Source organism: Capra hircus, chromosome 6 (genome assembly GCF_001704415.2).
Source record: "Capra hircus breed San Clemente chromosome 6, ASM170441v1, whole genome shotgun sequence".
Lineage (NCBI taxonomy): Eukaryota > Metazoa > Chordata > Mammalia > Artiodactyla > Bovidae > Capra > Capra hircus.
The window spans coordinates 25,562,951-25,580,490 of record NC_030813.1 but is presented as its reverse complement, the minus strand read 5'-3'; the positions used below and the strand labels follow the sequence as shown (position 1 = coordinate 25,580,490).

Genomic DNA, 17,540 nt, shown 5'->3' with positions numbered 1-17,540 from the left:
TTCCTAAATTCCATATATATGTGTTAGTATACTGTATTGGTGTTTTTCTTTCTGGCTTACTTCACTCTGTATAATTGGCTCCAGTTTCATCCATCTCATCAGAACTGATTCAAATGAATTCTTTTTAACGGCTGAGTAATACTCCATTGTGTAAATGTACCACAGCTTTCTTATCCATTCATCTGCTGATGGACATCTAGGTTGTTTCCATGTCCTGGCTATTATAAACAGTTCTGCGATGAACATTGGGGTACATGTGTCTCTTTCAATTCTGGTGTCCCTGGTGTGTATGCCCAGCAGTGGGATTGCTGGGTCATAAGGTAGTTCTATTTGCAATTTTTTAAGGAATCTCCACACTGTTCTCCATAGTGGCTGTACTAGTTTGCATTCCCACCAACAGTGTAGGAGGGTTCCCTTTTCTCCACACCCTCTCCAGCATTTATTGTTTGCAGATTTTTGGATCGCAGCCATTCTGACTGGTGTGAAGTGGTACCTCATTGTGGTTTTGATTTGCATTTCTCTAATAATGAGTGACGTTGAGCATCTTTTCATGTGTTTGTTAGCCATCCGTATGTCTTCTTTGGAGAAATGTCTATTTAGTTCTTTGGCCCCAGTCTTAAAAATCATCTTATAACATTACTTTTATTTTCCCACTTGACAATGTGGCAGTTGATACTCAGAGAGGGAAGGGCTTGTTAAGGTGACAGAGATAGCCTGGCAGGATTGTATTTAAAGTATTCACTTAAGAAAAATTTTCATGTGTTTTTTTAAAATTCTTGGACCTTCCCTCATTAAGTCAGCTGGACATTTTGAGCTCAAATCTCAGGAAGGGATATTACAAATGAAACAAGATTATAAAAGTAATTTTCCTTGTGATTTTTTTGTTTCAAGAGCAAAAGTTTAAGGAGAATGTAAATGACTCAAGAACAGATGAAAAGCATAAGGACAAAACTAGATAAAAGGAGCTGTTTTTATCCTTCTCCCAATCTCCCAGCCTTAGTGAGGAAATAATTATATTTGTTTAGTGAAGAGAAAAAGACTTGAAAAGGAAGTTATGAGGTCGTAGATGAGTTTCTCTTAAAGAGTCCTACACATGCTTCCTCGGGGTGCAGGTGGCAAGATTTCCCAGATATGCTTTTCTGTTTGAAAGCACAGATGGGAACTGTGCCTCAGCATGTCATGGGCATTGTAGGCTTAGGATGGTACGAAGACCCCAGAATAGAAAATGGCTCACTGTGTCCTGAGAGAGCCTTTCAAGAATTTATGAGACCCCATGCGTTGCAGAAACAGGAAAATCATCATGTAAACCCTGGAGTGGTGTGAAAGATACAGAGAAACCTGTATATTGAGAATAGGAATAAGGGATAACTCGGGGACAACGTTCATGGACCGATGACAGAGATTAGTTGGGTTGATGGACATATCACAAATGTTATCAATCAAATCCCACCATCCCTTTTTTTTCCCACCATCCCTTTTTTTAATGTCACAAAATGAATTATATAACATCTATTCTCTAAGAGGCTATTTTATTATAATTAAATTCAAGGTGCACTTTTTTTTTCATTTTTATAATCACACTGCATTTCCATATTTTTGTTGCTCTTTTCACTGCACTGAAACAATCAGGGAAGTGAAACAGGAAAGGAATAAACTCCCCAAGGATATTCTTGCACCTTTCATTATTTGGGATCTCAGAACAGCAGAACACAGCGGATCCTGAAACACAGAAGTGTAATAATAAAGCAGTTGAATTCCTTGAGAAACAGTGATATCAGCAAAGCAAATTACACCCTGTATTAAAAAACTGAGTTGCCTATCCCCACCCCACTCCACCTTTATCTAGTTGACCTATAAGAAATATAGGATGGGGTGAAAACAGGACCCCAAATCAGCTATAATAGGAAGACCCCAGCTTTGAACACCATTCCTTCTGGCTACATAATCACAAAGACATCCAAACCCTTTGCTACAGCTTCTGATCAGCTTCCATCAATCCTAGAATCTAATACCATGTCTAATTAGGGAAGAATAAATGAGTTCCTTAGTTCCTTTCTGTTTGTAGTGTGTCTGCTACCTGTTAGATCCATTCCCCTCCTCTATTATTTGTTTCTAAAATTTTAGATGAGTTTTCTTGACTCTTCTTTCTTGAGTTAAATGGGCTGACATGCTAGGTCTAAACCAACAAGGTATATAGCAGGCTAATTAAATACCTATCTTAAAATAAAAAGAAATCATAAAACAAGCAAACAATATAGGTAGAGAAGTGGGGAGAGAATAGGAATGAGAGATGTTTTTAAGAACCAGAATCAGAAAGTCAAAGAATTCATCACAGAAGTAATTCCTCATTTACTCCTTGTTACTTGCTCTCCACTGTCTCCAGCACTCAGGACAGTCCTGGCAAAGAGTGTACCAGCACTCAATATGCACTGAGTATATAAATGAACACACTGAGTAAACACTTCATCCCTAAAGGTATGCTAGCTGGAGCATACTGACATTTGTCAAGAAATGATATAGAAAGGCTTTGTGCCTTGGGTAGTCTGAACCTTTGCCTTGAAGATCCTTGTAAGATTTTATGATGGTGGTAATGTCAACTCATTTATTCTAGATCATTTCTCTAACCAGAAAAATAATGCATAATTGACCAATGTGGAATAGACTGGTGCTTAGTGTTATACCGACTCCTCAAACATTTCTTTGAGATAGGTTAATACAGGTCTTTCCCAAAGAGGAACTTGCAGATGAAACCTTTTCTTATCCTTGTGACAACAGGAAATAGGATAGAGTATACGAAAGAAGGTCTTCAAGTAGCCATCTTTTTTTCACAAAACCACTTAGGAATGTTTGAAAAGTCATTTTTTTCTGTGAGTTCAGGGTACAGAAGTTCATCAAAGAAAACACTCACGTTTTTCCAGCATGATACAACTCGAAAGCTTTGTGGAGTTGGTCAAAAGGCAACTGATGGGTTATTAATGGATCTATATTAATTTTATTTTGTAGGTAAGCAGTCACTAGTTGGGGAAAACAGTCTCTGGTTTTATAATCTGCAAAATAAAAAGGCTATTGTAATAAGATTTGAGAAATATCAAATTAACCAAAAGAAAAATAAGTAAGTTGTGGAGTATTAGAAAAATAAGTAAGTTGTGGGTAAAGTATTCTGAAAATTTGCCATTGATGAGTTCATTTGTACATCAGAAGCTGTTGGCTTTTGTTGCTAAGTGTGGCGGCTGTAGACAGTTCTGTTACCTAGAACATCTTTGGAAAAAAATTGGGTCAATATTCACACATTATTGGGTTAAAAACTAATTAAAAATAAAGTAGAGTCTCCAGCCCACCTCCTGGGTTTAACATTATACAACTGTTTCCTCATCTCTCTATTCACACACAATGAGATGGCATGGGAACTTTTGATCAGAGCAATGGATGGAGATGGGAATATTAATTTAGTAAAGCTATTGGTCAGTACTGCTCAGAAATAAGGGCTCCTATGGGAAGACAAATATCAGTGCCAAATACCAAGTTGGTGCCTGTAATTATCCAGAAAGCCTTGCTGTTAAAATAGCACAACAAACTTTGAGTCCACCAGTGCAGAACTGAACTTAGCTGGATTATTCCAAACACTGGGGAAACCCAGAAACTATTTTGTAGGAAAACCCAGAAACTATTTAAAAATTTTTATTTAAATGTAAAAAAAATAACCTATTTAATTAAATTAACTAATCTGCAAAATATACCAATTCATTGGAGGAGAAGTCTTTGAAAACTTATACCATTATAGTTTTGTTTCCCCAAAGAGAACATTTTTGAATTACATGTTTCTACCAAGTTGAAAGAGATTTTGTGAAAGCAAAAACAACTGACTTACCTCCTAAACATGTACCCTTCAGTGTCCGTCCAGTGGAAACTGATTGAGCAGAAAGGGAAAACTTTGAACCTGGTGCAGACACTCCAATGATTATACAGACACCGTGGCTCAGGTGGCAGGAGTCCCAAGCAGCAACCTGATAATGAGAAAAATGACCATAAGTAGATGCCCATACATAAGTAAAAACTATCTGTAGTGTTGGAAGGAATTGTGGAGTTCCTAGATTTCAGACCTTTTCCTGGGCAGATGCTACTTACTTTGAGCTCAGCTTCAACATTGCCAGTGATGGAATCTCAATAGAGAACCAGAAATGGCAACACGCTCCAGTGTTCTTGCCTGGAGAATCCCAGGGGCTGCGGAGCCTGGTGGGCTGCCGTCTATGGGGTCGCACAGAGTTGGACACGACTGAAGCGACTTAGCAGCAGCAGCAGCAGAGTTTAGTGGTAAAGAGCACAGACCCTGCCACGGTGTGACTTTAGGCAAGTTACTTAAGCTCCCTATGTCTATTTGTAAAAGGAAGAGTAATATCACCTATGTCATAGATCTGTTACAAGGCTTAAGTGATTAAAACATTTAGAATGTTATCTGGCACAGAGTAAGTACTGTGTGTTTATTTAATAAAATTACCCACCACCTCAAAAACCACACATACTATTATTCTTTGCCTGACCTTCTCACTTGTATAACTCTGTTCAGTTCATTTATATTTAATAAAAACAAATATATATACATATGTGTGTGTGAAGCTTCATTAAAAAAAAAAAGTTTTTTAAGGGTGTAGAGTATACTTCATGTCAATCTATTTTGCTTCCTTTTCTGGTTCTTAACCTTCTATCTCTCCTCTTCCTGCATTTTGCCTATGTCTCTTTCCTGTTGCATCACTGCATCTACTTCCTTCACCCTTTAACCACGTACATTAGATACACGCTGAAGTGAATCAAATGCCTAATTCTTTCCTCTACCCTGTCAGTTCCGAGTCTGCTGCTGCTGCTGCTAAGTCGCTTCAGTCGTGTCCGACTCTGTGCGACTCCACAGACGGCAGCCCACCAGGTTCCCCCATCCCTGGGATTCTCCAGGCAAGAACACTGGAGTGGGTTGCCATTTCCTTCTCCAATGCATGAAAGTGAAAAGTGAAAATGAAGTCGCTCCGTCGTGTCCGACTCTTAGCGACCCCATGGACTGCAGCCCACCAGGCTCCTCCGTCGGTGGGATTTTCCAGGCAAGGTACTGGAGTGGGGTGCCATTGCCTTCTCCAGTTCCGAGTCTAGGGTCTACTTTATTCTCCCTGAACTTAACATACTGGTGCATAGGCTCATTTTTCAAATAATAAATGGTTCTGACACAGAACACACATGAATATCATATGTGAATTACATAATGTTGATACTTAAATGTAAAAACATGTTCGTGGATAAAGAGCTAGGACTACAGGAAAGGAAATAATGCTTGTTTAAACTTCATATATTGTAGTGTCATATCTTTAAAGTATATATTGCTTTGATTTTTAAGATGGATATTTTAGAGTGACTATACATTCCATTTTTAGGTCTGGGGTCCACAGGTCCAAAACATATGTTCAGGGGAGTTTTATACTTAGTGTGTCCCCACCCACTAAGCAAGCATCTATAGACACAATTCGTTTTACTGTGCTTTGCATTTTTCAGATATTGCATTTTTTATGGATTGAAGGTTTGTGGCAACCCCGTGTTGAGTAAGTCTATCAGCACATTTTTTTTTTTCCAACAGCATTTGCTTCCTTTTTGTCTGTGTCACATTTGGTAATTCTCACAGTATCTCAAACATTTTCACTATCATTAAATTTCTTATTGTGATATGTAATCAGTGATCTTTGTTACTATTACAAAAAGATATATTGTAAAGTAAAACAATAAATAAATAAATAAAACAGATAAAAAAAGATAATGTCTCTCACTGAAGGCTCAGATGATTAGCATATTTTAACAATAAAGTATTTTAAAATTAAGATGTGTACATTGTTTTTTCTTAGACAAAATGCTATTGCATACTAATAGACTATAGTATAAATGCAATTTTTATATGTGGCGGAAAACCAAAAAATTACTTAGCTCACTTTATTACAATATTCACTTAATTGTGCTGGTCTGCTTCTACTCACTGTGACCCAAACCCACACACCATGGTTTCTGCGAGTCCGATGGCCTCAAAGGCAAAATCAACACCGGTGCCTGTCATTTCCTTGACCACCTCCTGGACGGGCTTCTTGAGATTCGAAGGGTTGAGACAATCTGTGACCCCTAATGCTCTTGCCCGAGGAAATTTTTCCTCATTGATATCAACTCCAATGATTCTAGAAGCACCAGAGGCTTTACAGCCCATGACAACAGCTGAGCCGATTCCTCCAAGTCCAAAGACCACACAGGTAGAACCAGGAGTGACCTACAAATTCGCAAGTCATGTTTGTGTTAGGAATCAAATCTGGACACTTGTATAATTAAGAAAACAAACAAAAACAACCATTGAGGCTTTTGGAACCATTGACCCCAGTTGAAACATTTGGACTGTTTTGGTCTTGTTTTTATGTTTTCTTGGCAGATCCCTATAACATACTAACACACAGCTGTTTTCCTCACCTTGGCAGAGTGAACAGCAGCCCCATATCCTGTAGCCACCTCACAGCTTATGACACAAATCTTATCCATGGGAGCAGCAGCATCAATTTTCACCATTGAAATCTCAGGTACAACAGTATATTCGGTGAATGTACTTGTGCGGAAAGAATGATAGATCTTTTCTCCTTTGCAGGTAAACCTGCTGGTGCCATCCAGCATTAATCCAGAAGGGGGTAGAAAGCTGTTCAGCAGTGACACAGACAGGCACAGCATCAACCCAGACACATAGAGTTGTAAAGAGAGAAATGAACACCTTTAGCTCCAGGTCAGTGCTTGCACAATAAAAACGATTTAATAAAAAGTGACAAGATAAACAAAAGATGGGCAAATCTACTAACTCTTGCTTCTCACAGAAGTTTCCCTTGGGATTCAAGCAGGCACTGCATTCTCTACACTGTGGAATAGCAAGTGTGAGGACTTTGTCTCCTATATATAGGAAAAAAAAATCATTAGTTTAAAATATTATTGAAACACAATAGTGTGGGGATAAAAACTTTATTGAATGATCTGATAACTTGCTGCGGACAGATTATGACAAGTATAACATATCCCATAACCTGGTTTCAGAAATCCCATTATTATTTTGGGCAAATGATGGAAATATGGGGATATTCCTTGCTGGATAGATAATTGTAGGTCTGCTTTTACTCTGGAAATAAACTAATAAAACTGGGAATGACCCTTAGAGATGTCATCTACTCTAACCTTTTGGCTTTCCTTTGAGAGATTTAAGTCCCCAGTGGTCGTTACCTGCCTGAAGCTGGGTAACAGCAGAGACCTTTCTATTGAGCCTACCTGCCCCACAATGGCACATGGACCCACAGCAGGTCTCTGACATGTTTTCTTTAGGGGGCTGTGGCTCAAGATATTCTCAGTTCTGAGAGTAAAAGGAATAGCTTTCTTTCTGCAGAGAGAGGCTGCTTCTGGAGCGCTTACTACAGAGGGTGGTTTTTCGGTTGCACAGTTTTAGAGTGCATACTGATTATGTATGGGTCCAATAATTAACCCTCCTGGGACCTAGGGTTACAGGCTGGGAAGGTGAAGAGAATTAATGAACACAGTCATCACAGACTTATAAAACTGTACAAAGCCTTGTCAAAGGTCTATAACCTCGTCCCTAAACGTGTGTACGGTTCTTACATGTATTTATAATCTCCTTTGGCCTCTTGCAGAGTTCAGATAGCATTAAAAATCTCTTTGAGTTTATGAAACTTCCCTGGTGGTCCAGTGGCTAAGACTCCACATTTTCAATGAGGGGAGTCGTGGTCAGATTTGATCCCTGGTCAGGGAATCCCCTGATCCCGTGGGTCAGATTTGATCCCAATAAAGATCCTGCATACCACAACTAAGACCCGGTGAGCCAAATAAATAATTATTTTAAAAAGTCTCTTGTAAGTTTAGATAAGGAACATCTTAACTTCACTGGCCCTAAAAAATTCCAAGGATACTGGATCTCAAAATCAGGAGAAGCTCAGATTCTGCTGCCTTATCTTTTCTCTCAAATAGTCATCATTTTCCACAAAACTTTCACTGAGATTTGTTCAGTTAAAGAGGAGTTAGCTCCCTAACGATTGGCATTATCTTCTTGGAGTTGTGGAGAAGGCCGTGTCTTTTCGCTTTTGTCCCTCCCACTAGGCCTAGTGTCAGAGGCATGGCAGGTCCTCGATCATTGTTTGCAAAATGAATACCCTGACGATAGCTTTGTGAATGTCCTGTCCACATGCCCTTCACATGAAGCTCACACATGGACTCTTCACATGTGTGATTGCTCTTATTTATTCTGACCATTTCAGATGTGCTAAGAATGGCTGTGTCAAGGTCCTTTCTGATATGCCTGGGGAAGAGTGTTTACTTTTTTTGATTCTTTGAAATATCATTATCCTGTCAACAAAGTTCTACTAATATATTCTACTTGATAAGAACATTCATTCGTCGAACACTCATTCGTCAATCATTCAATGCATTCCAAACCTGAGCAGGCACTATGCTAAGTATGTGGGGGACACTATATATATAGCAGCAGCAGCAGAGAAAGAGAGAGTGAGAGTGAGAGAGAGAGAGCTGTCCCTCAAAAAACAAGCCAGTGGGACTACATTGGACTAAAAGATTCAGGCACAGCTAAGGAAGCTATATAAACAAAATGAAAGGCATGCCTACTGAATGGGAGAAGATATTTGCAAGCAATATATCTGATAAGGGACTTCCTTGGTGGCTGAGACAATAAAACATCTGCCTACAGTGCGGGAGACCTGGGTTCGATACCTGGGTCGGGAATATCCAATCCCCTGGAGAAGGAAGTGGCAAACCCCTCCAGTACTCTTGCCTGGAAAATCTCATGGACAGAGGAGGCTGGTGGGCTACAGTCCATGGGGTCACAAAGAGTCAGACACGACTGAGTGACTTCACTATCTGATAAGGGGCTTGTATACAACATTTGGGCTTCCCTGATGGCTCAGATGGTAAAGAATCTGCTTGCAATGCAGGAGACACAAGTTCCATCCCTGGGTTGAGAAGATCCCCTGAAGAAGAGAATGGCTATCCACTCCAGTATTCTTGCCTGGAGAATTCCATGGACAGAGGAGCCTGGAGGGCTATCGTCAAAGGGGTTGAAAAGAGTTGGACATGACAACATAATAACACACACACGCAATATATACAATGAGCTTATACAACAATGAACTTAACATCAGGAAAACAAGCAACCTGATTTAAAAAATGGACAGAGAACCTGAACGGACATTTTCCCAGAGAAGGCATATACAGATGGCCAACAGACAGACGATTAAAACCACAATGAGATATCACTTCACACCTGTCAGAATGACTACTATCAAAAAGACAACAAATAAGTGTTGATGAGAATGTGGAGAAAAGGGAGTCCTCATGCACTGTTAGTAGGAATGCAAATTGGTGCAGTAACTATGGAAAACAATATGGACGTTCCTCAGAAAATTAAAAATAGAACTTCTATGTGATCCAGCAATTTCACTTCTGGGTATTTACTCAAAGAAAACAATTAATTCAAAAAGATACACGAACACCAAGACTTATTGTAGCATTATTTGTAATCACCAAGGTATGGAAGCAACTTAAGTGCCCACTGATTGACAAATGGATAAAGATGTGGTGCGTATGTATAATATGCATGTGTATGTGTGTGTGTGTGTGTGTGTGTGTGTGTGTGTGTATATACCTGGGGCCTCTGGTGGCTCAGAAGTTAAAGCGTCTGCCTGGAATGCGGGAGACCCGGGTTCGATCCCTGGGTTGGGAAGATCCCCTGGAGAAGGAAATGGCAACCCACTCCAGGACTCTTGCCTGGAGAATCCCATGGAGGGAGGAGTCTGGTAGACTACAGTCCATGGGGTCACAAAGAGTCGGACACGACTGATCGACAAATGGATAAAGATGTGGTGTGTATATATACTATACATATGTGTGTGTGTGTGTGTGTGTGTGTGTATATATACACACACATATACATACACCCAGGGGAATATTATTCAGCCATAAAAAATGAAAACTTGTCTTGTGTAATAACATGGATAAATTTAGAGAGTGTTATGCTTTCATGCATTGGAGAAAGAAGTGGCAACCTACTCCAGTGTTCTTGCCTGGAGAATCCCAGGGACGGGGGGAGCCTGGTGGGCTGCCGTCTATGGGGTTGCACAGAGTCAGACACGACTGAAGCAACTTAGCAGCAGCAGCAGCAGCATGCTAAATGCTGTTGTCCCAGGTGGTGCAGTGGTAAAGAATGTGCCTGCTAATTTAAGAGGTCGAAGAGACACAGGTTTGATCCCTGGGTCGGGAAGATTCTCTGGAGGAGGAAATGGCAACCCGCTCCAGTATTCTTGCCTGGAAAACTCCATGGACAGAGGAGTCTGGCAGGCTACAGTCCACAGGGTCACAAAGAGTCAGACACTGCTGAGCGAATGAGCACACACATGCAGGCTAAGTGAAAGAAGTCTGACAGAGAAAAGCAAATACCATATCATCTCACATATATGTGCAATCTAAAACACAAAACAAAATGAAATGAAACAGATCCATAGATGCAGAGAGGTTGCCAGAGGGGAGGGAATGAGAGGACAAAAGAGGTGATGAGGATTAAGTACAAATCTCAAGTTATGAAATAAATAAGGTGTAGGGTTGTAATATACCAGCAAAGGAATATGATCAATAATATTAAAATAACTTTTTTGGGGATAGATGGTTAAGGCTTATCATGGCAATCATTTCGTAATGTCTACAAATATCTAACCACTCTGCAACACACCTGAAACTAGCATTATATGTGTGTGTATACACACACACACACACACACACACACACAAAGAATGCTTAAACTACCGTATAGTTGCACTCATCTCACACACTAGCAAAGTAATGTTCAAAATTCTCCAAGCCAGGCTTCAACAGTGCATGAACCATGAACTTCCAGATGTTCAAGCTGGATTTAGAAAAGGCTGAGGAACCAGAGATCAAAATGCACTGGATCATAGAAAAAGCAAGAGAATTCCAGAAAATCATCTACTTCTGCTTTATTGATTATGCTAAAACCTTTGACTATGTAGATCGCAACAAACTGTGGGAAAGTCTTAAAGAGATGGGAAACCAGACTACCTTATCTGCTTCCTGAGAAATCTGTATGCAGGTCAGGAAGCAACAGTTAGAAATGAACATGGAATAACAGACTGGTTCCAAATCGGGAAAGAAGTACGTCAAGGCTGTATATTGTCACCCTGCTTATTTAATTTAAATGCAGAGTACATCACATGAAATGCCATGTTGCATGAAGCACAAGCTGAAATCAGGATTGCTGGGAGAAATATCAATAACCTCAGATATGAAGATGACACGGCCCTTATGGCAGAAAGTGAAGAGGAACTAAAGAGTCTTTTGATGACAGAGAAAAAGAAAAGTGAAAAAAGCTGACTTAAAGCTCAGCATTCAAAAACTCAGACATGGCATCCGGTTCCATCATTTCATGACAAATAGGTGGAGAAACAATGGAAATAGTGACAGACTTTATTTCCTTGGGCTCCAAAATCACTGCAGATGGTGACTGCAGCCATAAAATTAAAAGATGCTTGCTCCTTGGAAGAAAAGCTATGACCCACCTCAACAGCATATTAAAAAGCAGAGACATTACTTTGTCAACAGAGGTCCATCCGGTCAAAGCTGTGGTTTTTCCAGTAGTCACATATGGATGTGATAGTTGGGCTATAAAGAAAATCGAGTGCCAAAGAATTGATGCTTTTGAACTATGGTGTTGGAGAAGACTCTTGAGAGTTCCTTGGACTGCAAGGAGATCAAACCAGTCAATCCTAAAGGAAATCAGTCCTGAATATTCATTGGAAAAGTGGTGCTGAAGCTGTGGCCAATACTTTGGTCACCTGATGCAAAGAAACTCATTGGAAAAGACCCTGATGATGGGAAAGATTGAAGGCAGGAGGAGAAGGGGACAACAGAAGATGACATGGTTGAACGACAGAGGATGAAATGGTTGGATGGCATGAATTCAATAGACATGAATTTGAGAAAGCTCTGGGAGTTGGACATGGACAGGGAAGCCTGGCGTGCTGTAGTCCATGGAGTCCAAAATATTGGACACGACTGAGTGACTGAATTGAACTGAACTGATACACACACACATATATGTATTTGTGTAGACTTATAGGATCTTAATTCCCCAGTCAGGCATTGAACCCAGGCTGTTGGCAGGACAGCATGGAGTCCTAGCCACTGGACTGCTAGGGAACTCCTGTAGCATAGTATTGTGTATGTGTCAACTGTATTTCAATAAAAAAGGAAACAGTGAATTCTTCTGCAGCTATGTCAGAATAAATGAACTTGCCAGATTATAAAATTTCCCTTTCTGCTGACAAATAATTCATTAGAAAAAAGTTTTCACTGACATATATTTGATAAACAAAATTGTAAGTTTATATTGATTTGATACATTTACATTGCAATATGACTGCCATTTTCATATTAGCTAACACTTCTATTGTGTCATGTAATTATAATTTCTTTTAGTTTCAGTAACAATTAAAATCTAGTCACTTAGAAAGTTTAATGTTTATAATATAGTTTTATTATCTATTTGAAAAAAAAAGAAGCAGCCCCTGCTCCTAAGGGGATTTTAATCTGTTTAGAAGTACACTGGTCCTATCTCAACTCTTGTTCCGCTGTGACTAGTCACTTGGCTCAGCCACTGCCTCTCTGGATTGCTAGCACTGACAGCAGAGAAACTGTGCGACCCTTGGAATCACTGGATATATTTACTACCATGATATGTGATTAGGTAAAACAATTTAGAGGCAAACCAACTTATTTCTCCTGTAAATATGCTAATGTATTTTAGTGGTGCGTTGTTTGTGCAGAGGTTTTTGTGGCCCATTTCCTACCTGGTTTCACTGAGCTCACTCCTTCGCCAATACTCTCCACAATTCCAGCTCCTTCATGGCCTGGGATGAAGGGACACTTCAGTGGGATTATTCCTTTTACAGCATGATCATCAGAACCACAGATCCCTGTAGATATGATCTGGGTAGGAATTAAGTGGCCAAGGATAAATTAGTTTGGAATTTTTCTTTTGTCTGAAACTTATTATGAATAATTTTTTTTTACATGAATGACCTCATTTGATCCCTATAATAATATTCAGAGAAACACGGGACAGGTCTAATTACCCCTAATTTAAAGATGCAGAAAAGGAAGACTAAAAGACTTAAAATGACTCACGCACTCTCATGGTGGATGATCAGATACGGAAATAAACTAGGCTTTTTGAAATCTACTCTGTACACTCTGTGTCATCAACTAGTTTTGCAATATGAGAGTCTATTCTATCCAATGAAGGAATTTTGACCAGGTATCCATAGCATCACCATTGAGAAATCAAAAATTTTAAGCCCAGTTTTGTGGAATGTTTTCCCAGTCCTCTGGGAAAATCGATTTTAAACCAGCATATTGAAAACATTAAGTTAATAATGTAAAATGTGTTTGAGTTTAACTGTTGCAAAATTTAATTGGCATTGAAAGTTTTAAAACTTCTCCGTTAATAGACCAAGTTTTCTTGTCTGTGGATAGACTCAATCCACTTATACTGATCATAGAAATGAAACATTTCCGGTACCATAGCCACTGTATTACTGCTCTGCCTGGAATTCAGCCAGAAAGCATACAGGCAGGGATACGGACTAGCTGTTTCAGTATCAGTAGTGGGAGCGCTGGAACACTGGGAACAACTTGATACATGAAATAAGATTTCCCTACACTTGCCTTCACAAGCACAAGTTCAAAGATTTAAATTTACCTTAATACGAACTTCCCCAACCTTTGGTGGCTCAACCTGCACTTTCTCAAGTGAAAGAGAAGAGTTTGTTTTCCAGGCAATGGCTGCCAGGCATGTGATTGTCTGTTGACCCAAGGACAATAAGATGACATCATTTAGCGATAACATTTAACTTCTGATCATACAAATGACACTCACTTGCTATAATTTGTAGCAATAAGAAAATCACACAAAAAAAGAAAAGAGATCATTCAATTTCAGACATAAGCTGGTAAAACTTTAGCATATTTCTTTTGAGTCTCTTAAAATAATTTTTATACAGTAGAGATCATGTCATATAAGCAGTTTCGCATTTTAGGGTTTTTTTTTTTTTTTTGCCAGTGAAAGCCACCATACACTGAACTACTGTTTGCTTGTTCTAAAATGTTTTCTCATGATTTCAAAATGCTTTATAACTTTAAATAGCTGTTTTATATTTCATCATTTGAGTATATCCAAACATTCTTATTCAGCAACTATCTTAATCAAAACAATCATTTCCATTGTTTTGACTATTATAATTTACATTGTATATAATTTTGACTTGCCTGGTTTCCTTAAGTAAGAATTACTAGAGGAAGGATAGAGACATGGTTAGAGTGAAACTGGTTTCTAAATAACTCTACAGAAAGTTTGAATGATTTGGCACAACTCCTAGAACTGTAAAACAGTATCTGTCATCATTTTTCCCACTCTCATTAGCATTTACTGTAGTCATTAAAAACAAAGTGACTGTCAGAAAAAGCTAGCTATTTCTTTTTATTAGCATTTTTTAATATTAAGAATGTTGAAATTTTTATGTTTATGTGAGTCATACATATTTTCTTCTTTTTGTGAAATGTTTGGTCCTATATTTTACGTAAGTATCCACTGGCATCTTGATATTTTTTTACTATCATTTAACCTATTTGTGCATGAAATGAGTGACTGGTTGTCTACTATCTCGTCATAAATGATTTTTCCTTCTTGATTTTTGACCTTTAATTTTTTGTGAATCTATATGTGCATATATACTCGCATAACACACATATTAAAATTTTGATTTGTAAAAATACGTTTTCCTTTATAATTTCTTCCATTTCCGTGGTTTGAAAATGCTCTCCACTGTTGATGTTGCTCAGTCGCTCAGTCTTGTCTGGCTCTTTGCGACCATGTGAACGGCAGTGCACCAGGCATTCCTGTCCTTCACTTTCTCTCCATATAGAGACCAAATAAATATTTGTTACCCTCTTTCTAGATTTTTATAGTTTGATTTTTAAATACTTAACTCTTAAATCTACTTCAAATTATTTTGTGTAGTATAAATTTATAGAATCTAAATGAATTGGCTCAGCATGAGCTCTTGATGAATTTTTCTTTCATTTATACTTAAATTAGCACCTTTACTTGGAGAAGGCAATGGCACCCCACTCCAGTGCTCTTGCCTGGAAAATCCCATGGAGCCTGGTAGGCTGCAGTCCATGGGGTCGTGAGGAGTCAGACATGACTGAAGGACTTCACTTTCACTTTTCAGTTTCATGCATTGGAGAAGGAAATGGCAACCCACTCCCAGGCAGTGTTCTTGCCTGGAGATTCCCAGGGATGGGGGAGCCTGGTGGGCTGCTGTCTCTGGGGTCCCACAGAGTCAGACACGACTAAAGTGACTTAGCAGCAGCAGCAGCAGCAGCAGAACCTTTACTATATAAGTTCTTCAATTTACAAGTTTCCTTTTGTAAACATAAATTTATCTTACTGTCTATTCTTGCACTGACATTTCAGTGAATAACTTTTTGATATTTTTAAACATCTGGTAGTACTAGAGCCCTTCATAATTTTGTTGGTGTTTCATTTGCAAGTTTACTGCACTAGTAACTGTAAGACATTATGAGTGGAGTAAACTATGTCTTAAAGAAACTTAGAAATCAATCAAGGAGATAGTACATGTTCTATAACACAAAGAAAAGGGGAAAATGCCACAAGAGAAGTTCAAATAAAAAAATAAAATTATATGCTTTATGGAAAACTTCTCGTACTTCAGAAGTGATACATACTCAAGGCAAAAATTTGAAAAACTCAGATAAGGGTAAAGGAGGGAAAACTTCAAATCTAGTACCCAGCAATCAGCATTTTTAAGATTTTTATAAACAGATTAACCAAAGCATTTTTAACAAATTTTTATTGGAGAATAATTGCTTTACAATATTGTGCTGGTTTCTGTCAAACATCAACATGTATCAACCAGAAGTATACATATGTCCCTTCCCTCTTGAGCTTCCCTCCATCTCCCACCCCATCTCACACCAGTCAGGATGGCCATCATTAAGAAATCAACAAACAATAAATACTGTTAAGGATGTGGAGAAAATGAAGCATTGTTTTTAAGAGTATGATACTGGAAGGAACATAACGTCTAATACTAGGAAACTGAATAAATAAATAAATAAAAACAGCATAATTATTTCCTTGGAATGAATTTCTTTGTTAAATGATAGGCACATTTTTAAGGCATTTAGTACCACAGTGTCAAACTATCACCCAGCAAGTTTCCATCAGTTTACTTTCCTAACAGTGATGCATGAATTTCCATCAGTAGGAAAACATTGAGTGTTATATACAGAAATCTTTGATAAGCTGTTTGGAGAAAGTGTCTTAATTTTGTTTCAAAGTGCACTTTTTGGAAAACTAATAAAGATGATATAGACCTATTTGAACAGTAGCACTTACCTTTCCCATAGTGTCCATGGTGAGTCTTCTGTTTTCCTCGGTGTCTTATAATGTCCCAAACAATATCACTTCTTCAAATTTGCTTCTGGGAAAACTGGACTATTTATGTGCTAAGAGTAATTAAAAATAATGACATACTGGAGCAGCCGTGAAGAGATACCCCACGCCCAGGATAAGAGAAACCCAAGTAAGATGGTAGGTGTTGCAAGAGGGCATCAGAGGGCATACACACTGAAACCATACTCACAGAAAACTAGTCAGTCTAATCATACTAGGACCACAGCCTTGTCTAACTCAATGAAACTAAGCCATGCCCGCAGGGCAACCCAAGACGGGCGGGTCATGATGGAGAGGTCTAACAAAATGTGGTCCACTGGAGAAGGGAATGGCAAACCACTTCAGTATTCTTGCCTTGAGAACCCCATGAACAGTATGAAAAGACAAAATGATAGGATACTGAAAGAGGAACTCTTCAGGTCAGTAGGTGCCCAATATGCTACTGGAGATCAGTGGAGAAATAACTCCAGAAAGAATGAAGGGATGGAGCCAAAGGAAAAACAATACCCAGCTGTGGATGTGACTGGTGATAGAAGCAAGGTCCGATGCTGTAAAGAGCAATATTGCATAGGAACCTGGAATGTCAGGTCCATAAATCAAGGCAAATTGGAAGTGGTCAAACAGGAGATGTCAAGAGTGAAGGTCAACATTCTAGGAATCAGTGAACTAAAATGGACTGGAATGGGTGAATTTAACTCAGATGACCATTATATCTACTACTGAGGGCAGGAATCTCTCAGAAGAAATGGAGTGGCCATCACGGTCAACAAAAGAGTCTGAAATGCAGTACATGGATGCAATCTCAAAAACGACAGAATGATCTCTGTTCGTCTCCAAAGCAAACCATTCAATATCACAGTAATCCAAGTCTATGCCCCAACCAGTAACGCTGAAGAAGCTGAAGTTGAATGGTTCTATGAAGACC

General features: G+C 38.9%; 1 protein-coding gene across 1 annotated transcript; it reads right to left on the bottom strand.

The window, feature by feature from the left end:
• Nucleotides 1,513–16,642, bottom strand: LOC102181374 (alcohol dehydrogenase 1). Its single transcript, XM_005681386.3, has 9 exons — nucleotides 16,559–16,642; nucleotides 13,838–13,939; nucleotides 12,927–13,065; nucleotides 6,858–6,945; nucleotides 6,481–6,700; nucleotides 6,026–6,286; nucleotides 3,869–4,004; nucleotides 2,909–3,047; nucleotides 1,513–1,719 (listed from the first exon to the last, which is right to left on the bottom strand). The coding sequence occupies exons 1-9, from the start codon at nucleotides 16,574–16,576 to the stop codon at nucleotides 1,695–1,697; spliced, it is 1,128 nt and encodes a 375-aa protein (XP_005681443.2). The 5' UTR covers nucleotides 16,577–16,642; the 3' UTR covers nucleotides 1,513–1,694.